Consider the following 10,536-nt stretch of genomic DNA (forward strand, 5'->3'; position numbering starts at 1 on the left):
GAGTCCTGAATAACTTCTGCCGAGGTACACGGTACCTGTCGTTATTGTTTACGCATATAATGGGTTACCGAAACAAGGAATTTTTATCGGTGTGCAAGCAGGTTTTCGATTAGTCTTTAGACAGCACACTAGTGTTGGGCACGTTACGTTTAGTTTTTTTTTTGTTGCTTGAGTATGGAGAATCAGAAAAGACACCTACGTCATGTGAGTCGGGAATTAAAAGAAGGTAATAATGCTGCGGACATGGCTCGAAAAGTCTGCAGTGTATATAGTCAAGGAGTGATAACCGATCGAGCGGGGTAGGAATTAGTTTTTGAAATCCCGTTCTCAAAATTTGACCTTGAAAGACAAGATGAGAGGGGATCGCCCTTCACACTTCGATGACAATATTTTGAAGTCAATTTTGGAACAAAATCTACGTCAAACAATGATAGGAGTTAGCAGAGATGCTAAATACCCCCCCCCCCCCCCCCGAATCAACCGTTTGCAACCACCAAGAGAAATGTCAAAACGGAAGTCATTTATGGTCCAATCTAATAACTATCAGCATTGATTTATACACATATTCTTCCCAAAATTAAGAAATATTTTGTATGTTTCATCTTAGATTTTTATCACACAGTGTTGTTTTGTTCTGAGTTATATCAATAAAGAAAATTTTTATGGTTACACGATACGATAGAATGAATAGGCGAGTTCACAGCAGTTCTACTTCCAAGGACTTGTGCATGATTAGTCTCTGTCTTGTAAAGCTCTTTTTTTATGTGTGTACAATAATATGAATAATCATCACAATCAATATAATATCAAGTGTCTCACAACAGAAATAGTAAAGACAGAAGTTGTGGTGATAGACGGAAGTGGTTTTTTCGTGTCTCTGAAAGCAATTCAGAAGGGAAGGATAAGGTGGAAATTTACTCTCATAATATAAAAACAATTAAGTGGACGCTAGTTATCCCGAAATACATCGATCGTCGCGCCTTTACTTCGACTGATATCATATGAACGGAACTAAGCAGTATCCATCAGAACGTGGACATATGTAGCATTAAACAAAATCAATCATGTTGCTGACCAAGGTCATGCGGTATTGATCATGCAAAGTATCTGTCGTGCAATCCATCCATGACCGCTACCTTTTTCGTGTCACTCGATCAATATTTATTTCCCTATGATCCTTGTATTTAAAAAAAAAATGCGAAATGCCTTAGACTGCGATGTTGAGTGAAGTTATTGACCGTCTTGTCCACTCGCCAAACAACGAGCATGAGCCGCTCTCGAACTTCATAAATGATGAATTCGTGGAGGTCAAGGATCTGATACCGTCGATAAATCCAGCTACCGGTCAAACATGGATTAGGATACCAAACTCTGGGAAGGAGGATGTTAATAAAGCAGTTGCTGCGGCCAACAGAGCTTTTTCCTCGTGAGTGTTTCTTTTTCTTCATGATTTTGTAATACATATATCACTTACGATTTGATACTATAAGTTGGCAAGACTGCATCAATACGCTTAACCAAGCCCAAAACCGAAGTATATGCCTCAGGATAACGTTTTAATTAGCGCGGTCGTTCACTTTCATCCAAGTTACTATATATTCTAGTAGGTAGATTCCAACAGTGATGAGAATGCAAATGTAAGAACTAGATTTCTGGCGGAAATTTTGAACATGCTCCCCATCCACTTGGATATGTAACAAGGAGTTGTGAGCCGGAACTAAAATCCTACCCATGTACTGTCGGATCAAAATTACATGAAACATGGTGCAGTTGCGTAAGCTGCCGCACTTAAATCAGGGAGGTGGACCTAGTGGTTAACAACGAAATGGAGTCTAATGGCTAGATCCACTCTCTCCCTGCAGTTCGAATGGAGGTCTCACCTCGATCGCAACGTCTCGCTCAACCGCGCCGCTTAGAGCGTAACCGCTTCGTTTACGCAACCATACCGGGTTTGTGGTGTTTTGACTCAGCTATGTAATGGGTAGTAGTCAACCTTGCCCGAATGACACGACGGATCTGCGATAACGCACACATTTCTTTGCTAGACACATACTCCCTTCTCTTCTCTCCTCCAGAGGGATACGTATCGCGATCATACTAGCAAAGGTATGTAGGTCCCAACGCCTCTAACTTAGTCAAAATAACTGCCAATTCTTCCGCCACATGGCTGCATCTTAAGGGAACGAATTACTTGTTGACATCCGGCGAGGATTTAGATGGGTTAAGAATCCGAATGTGAGAAGACATGTACGTGCTTCAGATGGTCGTCAACAAGTGCACAGTATCGTTCAAATCTTCTTCTAAAATTAGCTGATATCATTGAGCAAAATTCTGATGGGCTAGCGGTTTTGGAGTCAAGAGATCAAGGGAAACCGGTCAAACTTGCAAGGTATATTTCTTTAACAGTTGAGGTGTGTGTGACTTTCGAATCAAACCTCACTTGTCAGAATGATTGATATCCCTCGATGCGTCCATAATTTCCGTTTCTTTGCAACCGTCATCCTTCATCACACTTCCGCGTAAGCTTCGCATATATTGAATGTTAACACTGGTCTATTGATCGACATCTGTTATAGATCTACCGTTATCGATGAGCCGATTCGAGCTATAAATTACGTGAGGAACGACCCCATAGGGGTTTCTGGCCTAATCAGTCCTTGGAATCTTCCCTTATACTTGGTAAAGTCAACTATTAATAATGTCTAGTTTGTGAAGTTTAAGAGTGTTTCATAGTTACAACTCACACAGTGATCTTTGAACAAACGTGAAGTACAGCTCCACTACCCCTTTGGTGTGGTCAAAAGGACATGAAGCTTGCTGCAGGGAGGCAGTGCGGTGGACTATAGCGGTCACGATCGAGAGGGGACCCTTGCTAGCACCACTCGTCGCTACAGTTCCCGACGGTCCCAACTCGATTCCAGCCGCTTGCTTTACCGTGCCACTCCGAGCGCAGCCGTTTACGCAAGTGCACCGAACCTCATGCCGTTTTGACCCAACTATATTTCTCCGTCACATTGCCGGCAAACTTTAAAGTAATATTGTCGATTGGATAAGTCACAGTGTTAACATTTTCAACTTCCATATCCTGGCACATTCTTATAACTTTTCTTATCATTCTCATATCAGTGAATCATAACGGCTAGTACAACATCTGCATAAGGTTTCCATTCATTGTCCCAAACAACTCTAAGCTTCATCTTAAACCGATTAATTTCATTTCTCCCAGTTTTTGGAGCCGTTCCAGATCAGCAATTAGAACTCTACTCCAGTTGCTTGTGTTCGTACTGGTAGTGTTTCGTTAGTGAAACAGCCCGATTTTGAGGGATTTCCTTTTCCAATGTGAAACAGTTCTATTTAGAGATCGAGAATCTGTGAGAAACACGTGTTGTGTGTTTGCTTAGTCGAAATGTTACTTCTAATTCACCTGCAGATATGTTTCTGGGTTTCTCACAAGTTCCTCTTCTATCCGCTCGAAGCCGATTCACTTACAGTTGTCTTTCAAACTCGCGCCTGCTCTGGCGACCGGAAACACCGTTGTATGTAAACCAAGCGAATTGACGAGCGTGACAGCATGGGTGCTTATGCACGCATTCCGTGAGGCAGGTAGTGTTCATTATTGGATTATTGATATTTAGCATATACAGTTGTGCAATACGAATGAATAAACATCTCACAACATTTGAGGTTTTCCTGCTGGAGTTGTGAACATGGTTATCGGGACTGGACCATCAACCGGTCAACATCTTGTTGAACATCCTGACGTACCACTGGTGAGCTTCACTGGAAGTGAGTGCAGGGCATCCGATCTGTTCTGTGTTCCTAATGCGATCTATTTACAGGCACAGTCGTCGGCAAAAAAGTCGGTGAAATATGTGCACGGCTGAACAAGAAGGTATCCCTGGAAATGGGTGGAAAAAACGCTGCTATTATCTACCCATCGTGTGACCTAACTAAACATCTGGCAACTATAGCAAGGTTCTCTCTTCAGTTTCCTTGTTGTTCCTTAATTAATCAGGTGTATGCAGGTGATTCTCCTTTTTTCTGTTCTTCCTAGGTCGTGCTTCATTAACCAAGGTGAAATTTGCTTATGCACAAGTCGAATATTTGTCCATTCTTCACTGTATGAGAATTTTGTGGAACAGCTGGTCAACGAGGCGAAGAAGGTTGAGTTTTTTATTGGCGCTGGCTTGTTTTTGGATCGGGCTCATCTAGCCATCAGTTCTCATCCGCTGCGTCAAATTGCTAGATTAGTAGTTATTCCTATCGCTGTAAATCTAATGGAGAAATTTTCCTTACTGTGCAGTTTTTAGTGAAATCATAATGAGTGCCAAGCGTTATGTTTCTAACTTGCAGTTCACAGTCGGAGATCCATCGGAAGACGTAACCCTCGGAGCAATAAATTCAGGAGAACATTTTAACAAGGTTTTGTAATTTTATTTTACAGAAGAGGGATGCCGTTATTCAATTTCGTTTCATGGTTGTCGGAGCTTATTTTGGAAAAAAAAAATTATGTGAGATAAGTCGGCCGAATTTGAAGAATGTTTTTACGACAGAACTTTATAGAGGATTGTTCGGATTTTTTCGTTCTAATCTTCTATTGTCTGAGACTGGTACGTGTTCTAGTTATATGGATAACAAAATGCTATCTCTATGTTGCACACATTGAAATATCGAGGGCTACAAATATTGAGGTCCTTCTTGATTGTCATGTTCAAAACTGAAACCTTTAGGTCAAGTCTTATATCACAATTGCGCACAAAGATGGAGGAACTGTTCATTGTGGTGGAGTTGTGGATATGAACGGAGAACTCAGAAATGTAAGTGACATTTTGTTGGTTATGATTGTCTTCATATGAATACGAAGAAAAATATGCATCTCTCATCTTTTTTCGTTTTAAATGGTGATTTTGAGGGATTTTTTATCGCTCCTACAGTGGTTACCGGTCTGCCAGACTCAAGCCGGTGTATGCAGGAAGAGATTTTTGGTCCGGTCGTTTGTGTAACAAAGTTCTCTTCACTTGAGGTATTTTACGTTGTGAAATGTGCTTCTTGTTTCTTTTCTCCTAACTAGAGCTTTTTGTCTGAGTAGTTGTTTATAAGGAAGTTACATCCCGTGCGAACAATACATGCTACGGCCTTTCCGCAACTGTTTGGAGTGAGAACAATGAGGAGCTTATAAATACAGCGCATCGTCTGAGGGTCGGCACAGTCTGGTGCAATACTTGGCTGGTTGGTTTGAACAGATACAATTACTATAAATAGGTAAGTATGGGAATGTGAGAAGTGAATGACAGCATCTTAAAGTGGCACGATTGACCGGTGTGTATGTAGGGAGTGAAGTAGGGAAAATAGGTGATTTCCAATGAAGCACCACAATAGGTCAACAATACTGCGGGTGCGGGATATCTGCTAACATAAATTCAAAACATCTTTGAAAGTATTTTGATTCGTTTTTTCCAATCCACATGGTTTACCTGTAGAAAGCGAAGAATGAATGTAGTTCTACAAACTTGGATATGTTGTGTGTCTTCCTCGTATTGGTAGTAACCTCTTAACGCGTACTTCTCTGTTTTACTTGTACAGGCTAGTGGACCCAAAGCATCCTTTGAATTGGATGAAAGAAATCTATCTAGATTAGTTTCTTTTTTTAATGTAAAGTGTTTACAATCTGGAAGAAGGAGTGTTCTGATCAGAGGTGGAACGCTGGGCATAAAGGATCCAATCAAGGACAAATTTAGCTGCTTTAAAGAGGCGAACGTGAAAGGTAACTTGTAAACGGGATATAATTAGCCATGTAGGGTGTGTCGGAATAGAAGAGCTACTCAAACGGTGCAGAAGTACGCTATTTTTACATGGTGACTTCCAAGCTGTCAGCCTTTTCGACATGTTTTATTAGAGTCGACTATATCACCGCCAGTTCCACATATTACATTTACTTTCTTTTTTTCAGACTCGCGACCTCAATATGCCATTCGGTGGGACAAAACAATCAGGAATGGGTCGTGAAGGAGCTGTTGACTCACTTCATTTCTTCACAGAACAAAAAACTATTTGTATAAAAATGTAGACTTCATCAGCACTTACGACCAATAAAGTCTGTTCAACATGATGATTCCTTTTGGTTCTCGACCAGTGTTTAAAAAAAAAACTCGATTTATAGCTACCCCAGTCAACTTTGCATTTGGGCCGTCTCATGCCCAACTTCAGGGTGTGACTGTTCAAATTCATTCAATGGAATATGTAGGAATTTGATATTCATTACGTTTGCCAACTATTCTAACATCGCTTTCCTTAAGACCAACTATTCTGACATGTTTATTCCTTTTTATTAGTACTCCTCTTTTTTCTTACTTCAAAGCATTACCCCACAAACCTATGGTGGTACGGGTTTCAGGTGGCTTACGCCTACACTGGGTCGTAGACTTTGGGAAAGAGGGTGATTCTGTCCATTTCTTCCTGATTGCCGTAAAAAGATGCGGCGCGTACACAAGGCTGGCACGCTCCAGTAGAACCCTTTGTAGAAGATAGCGCCCCGGAACGCTCGAAGCCGCCTCTACGAGGGCGTTTTTTTACGGCGATCAAGAAGAAATGAACAGGATTCCACCCGTTTCTGCAATCTACGATCTCGTACAGTCTTTGCGCATCGGAAATCCATTTCACGTCAGATTCGTATGGTGATGCCTTTAACTCTAGATTCGTCTGTGTTGTTCTGACATCAAACTACGAATTGTGCCTGGGCATGTTTGTACCTTCTTCCCCAATCTTGTCATTATCGAGTTTTATCTGAGCTCTGTCGTAAAAAGGCCTATTGAGGACAAGCAAAATTCAAAAACATCACATTGAAACAAGTATCTGTATAATCACGTGAAACGACCACAACAAAAGCTAAGTTTTCAAAATCAAGTGGGATCTCTTCCGCTTACATGGAAGCAAACATGTTCGGAACCTCGGTAAGAAGGTAGAGTCATACACTTCGTATTCTCGGCTCACTGTAGAGCTTCAAAGGAGGTAAGTTTTAACTCCTTAGGATTGGTATCTTTAGTATTACACTGGACACAGTTTTGAAGTACAAGAAATGATTACCTTCAAAATAGGATTCGTCTTCAAGAGTGAATCGATTTCTTGTATTAGCTTTAATGCAGATTTCAAAGAAAGATTGAACAGTAAATCAGAGAAGTTGGTACGACAAAATCCCCACAATGTGGAAAGAACAAAGTGAATAATACATGAGCATTCAATGTGATTTTTTTTTCCTCATGAATGGGCGATATGAATCGTTCCTGGTGAAAACGAAGATCTTCACAACAAATACAGGTAGTTCGATATCGCAAGGAATCTTTTGGTCAAATGTGCTTAACTGTGTAGGATGATATTCAAAATGGAAGGTGAAAAATGTTCTTGTTCCGTGTTGTTGTTCCAGAATTGTGAGAATCTTCGCGCATAGAAGACTGTTGAAGAATGTTCTATTGCGGCGACGAGTTGTCTACAAAGTAGAAGTTTCTGCTGCAAGGAGATGATAACTTACATGTCTTTGGAAGTATTCTTTGACGAAAGAATGCCACTTAGCTAGAACTCTAGTTGGTGGACATTTGTCGGGGAAAGTGCATAAAAACCACCAGATAAGCGTTTTAACACAAAGTTATCATCATATTTGCAATCAACGTATGGTAAAACACCAATTTGCAAGCTTTAAAGGCAGCGTTTCATGAGATATATAAATAAGGATCTCTCGTGGACAATATAGAGTTCAGGCTGTAGATTACGAGTATGAGCGTGATAGCGCTCAATTTCCCTTAATCGTGCTGAAAAAAGGTATGGGAACTGCTGTATTTCCTGCGAGCTATGTTAGAACGTGGCACCCTTGAACACGCTTCGGTTCCCTCAACCCCCTATTCATTAGTTTTACCTGAACAGGTCCCTGAGGAAACGGCTTTTTTCACACGATTACAGCGACGAAGATTCAGAGATCCGAACATCGAAAATGTTATGATACAATAGAGAAATAAAAAAAAAAGAAAATAATACGGATGCTTCCATTCAAAGTACCATTATATATCCCAGTCTACGTATGCTAAAACCCCAGCTGTATGTACTTATAGTGTAAAGGGAAAATAACTGAAATCGGTACTGTGGACAAGTAGATCAGTATGTTAGCATGTCAGTAATCGGCGCATGCTATTACCCTGCTTGACATGGACATGCCCCTTACTCCAAAAACCCAAAACCAATGAGATCGGGATATGCGATAACAGGGAAAAGTACCTCGGTGAGGGCGATAACCTGCTGTTTGCGCACTGCCCCAACATACTTGTGAGCAAAATTTATTCCAAATCGATTCAAGGGGGACTGAGCTAGATATGAATACTCTTAACATTATATTATTCTCAACACAAACTGCACAAAAAGACTCGGTTTCATTACATGGGTGAGGAATGAGCACAGAGCGAGATGACCACAACTGGGTTACATAATCTTCATAAGGACGAAGTTAATGAAATCAAGGGATATCTATGTTATCTTTTGAACTACAATTTGTCTCTGTTTTCTTTAGTTCAACCCTTTTACATGGAACCATTTCAATATGTACCAATATACTCCAAAATCTAACTCTATGCACGTTGTGGTGTTGGAGGATGTAGTTGTAGTGAAGGTAGTGCGTAGTTGTAACGATGGTGTTGCAGAATGTAGTTGCAACGGAGGTGCGGCGTGTAGTTGCAATGATGGTGTTGCGGGATGTAGTTGCAGCGGAGGTGCGGCGTGTAGTTGTGATAGAGGTGTTGCAGGATGTACTTGCAACGGAGGTGCGGCGTGTAGTTGCCACGTATCACACGTGGACTAGGACTTCCCGAGGCCTCATTATCTTCATTTGACCTCCTGTCTTCTTCGCGTGCGGCGGCGGTGGGAGCAAGGAAGGTAAGTTCGGCTCTCAAGTTCAGAGCCGTTTGAAGTGTAGGGGGGACTCTCGCTCGCTCTCTCAGCACAGCCAGCAGTTAGTTTACGTCCTCTAGCTGTGTGTTAGCTGGTAACTGTGCTGTAATGATGCACTCGCAGTTATCTGCGAGTTTACTAAAACGAGTGCGACCGTTTACATGTTTTGACTGGATTTTAAATTTCGGTTCCCTAGAGATCGATGTTCCTTTCCTTATCCTAGTCTGAAGAGCTGTTTGTAAGAGAATGTGCGACAAAGTCCTCATCTTCGCATTGCCAATATGTCAGAGATTTAACAACTACTGAATAGATCTTGAACAAGCTCCTCACGAAAACTGAGACCTTCTATTTATTTTTCACCGTTATAACTTAGTATGAATTAAAACCAGTAATGCAGAATATTTTACTGTCAAAATAGTCGAAATAGGTGTAACTGATATTTTTTAGTCCATCGAAATCAAGATGATGTGCCTGGGGGTAGTCCTTACAGAATGTAGTGACAATCACAGTCTTGAGACAGAACAGTCAATGGAATTGTGAAGGAAACGCAAATGTTAAAAGCTAATGCTATGTTTACGCATACGAATATAACAGTGTTTACCACATTACAACAACGGCCTATGGGAGGCTCCAGAGCTACTGAGCACTTCCAATCAAGTGGGTGGTTCATTTGTCGACTCGACTATATCTTGGTTCAAGTTCGGTTTCTACCTCCGCAAAGATACAAAACAGATCAGTTCTCAAAAGTTGAAGTAGGGGTGGGGAAGCCAGTGCACGCTTTTTTCGCATTTGTTAGGGGACTTTTGTCTCTAGGCAGGCCCTCACTCTTGATGATGAAACTTCGTAATTCAGCTTCGTCGAAGCAGTTCTGACGATCACTGCTTGACTTTCCGTAGTAGGAAAAATATTCCACTAATGACTGTCCGACAAAGCGAAGCGAGAAGAAGTCCTTTCGCATTTCAATATACTGGGGTTTCGAATATTGTTAACAACTTATGGGGAGACGCCCGAAAGAACGTGGGTTGCGAGGGACCTGTCGCGGTTTCGCGGTTCTTACAGCGAAGATGACTACCGCCGACTGCATGTTGTACGTCGTCACCAATTTCCTGCCAACTACCTATACCCTGTGGAGCTTGGAGCAATTAAAGGAACCATCTTTCTTAGCAAGTCTCGGATCTGTGTATGTGTAAGCTAAGAATTGCTAAGGTTTCATGATTTTCTATCTTTTTTATCTTCTTTTTAGCCAGTCGCACATGACTATATATCGTTTACGATTGGAACACGATGGTGCAACAAACTGCCCGGCATTAAGATGTTTGGATGTACACCAAGCTGCTGGCTGGCAAGTTGACTTTTTTCATCCGATCACCTGGCCATTCTTTTACCCCTTTCGGTATCCAAAGAATGACACGACACTGTGAGAGGACAAAACATGTACTGCAACATTGCACACCTAAAATGTAGCTGCAGTGAAGGATTGGATGCGACCACGTTAAAATTTCTTCAAGTATTTGATCGTTTTGCAGCATTGCGAATGTTTTTAAATTTTATTGTCTTGCAGCGGTTGCGGCGCAGTGGTATCAAGTTCAACTGCGTATGCGCTGTCGT

General features: G+C 41.4%; 2 protein-coding genes across 6 annotated transcripts; both read left to right on the forward strand.

The window, feature by feature from the left end:
* Positions 1 to 174: 174 nt before the first annotated feature.
* On the forward strand, positions 175 to 6,067 carry RB195_021527 (uncharacterized protein; the record flags this gene model as incomplete). Of its 4 annotated transcripts, none has more annotated exons than XM_064208317.1 (14): positions 175 to 204; positions 1,212 to 1,426; positions 2,261 to 2,389; positions 2,448 to 2,519; positions 2,577 to 2,679; positions 3,492 to 3,603; positions 3,685 to 3,786; positions 3,840 to 3,975; positions 4,055 to 4,163; positions 4,354 to 4,422; positions 4,731 to 4,817; positions 4,913 to 5,023; positions 5,101 to 5,229; positions 5,951 to 6,067. In XM_064208317.1, 14 exons carry the CDS (start codon positions 175 to 177, stop codon positions 6,065 to 6,067), a joined length of 1,521 nt encoding a protein of 506 aa, XP_064064198.1. The 4 variants fall into 4 exon arrangements, with proteins under 4 accessions (XP_064064198.1, XP_064064199.1, XP_064064200.1 ...); XM_064208320.1 differs by lacking the exon at positions 175 to 204 and adding an exon at positions 3,359 to 3,442 and having other exon boundaries at positions 1,218 to 1,426; XM_064208319.1 differs by lacking the exon at positions 175 to 204 and having other exon boundaries at positions 1,218 to 1,426.
* Positions 6,068 to 8,717: 2,650 nt separating this feature from the next.
* RB195_021528 (uncharacterized protein) lies at positions 8,718 to 10,349 on the forward strand (the record flags this gene model as incomplete). 2 transcript variants are annotated; one of them, XM_064208322.1, is made up of 4 exons in its annotated part: positions 8,718 to 8,786; positions 8,840 to 8,913; positions 9,988 to 10,108; positions 10,172 to 10,279. In XM_064208322.1, the coding sequence occupies 4 exons, from the start codon at positions 8,718 to 8,720 to the stop codon at positions 10,277 to 10,279; spliced, it is 372 nt and encodes a 123-aa protein (XP_064064202.1). The 2 variants fall into 2 exon arrangements, with proteins under 2 accessions (XP_064064202.1, XP_064064203.1); XM_064208321.1 differs by lacking the exons at positions 8,718 to 8,786; positions 8,840 to 8,913 and having other exon boundaries at positions 9,924 to 10,108; positions 10,172 to 10,349.
* Positions 10,350 to 10,536: the final 187 nt, after the last annotated feature.

This window comes from Necator americanus, chromosome X (assembly GCF_031761385.1).
Source record: "Necator americanus strain Aroian chromosome X, whole genome shotgun sequence".
Taxonomy (NCBI): Eukaryota; Metazoa; Nematoda; class Chromadorea; order Rhabditida; family Ancylostomatidae; genus Necator; species Necator americanus.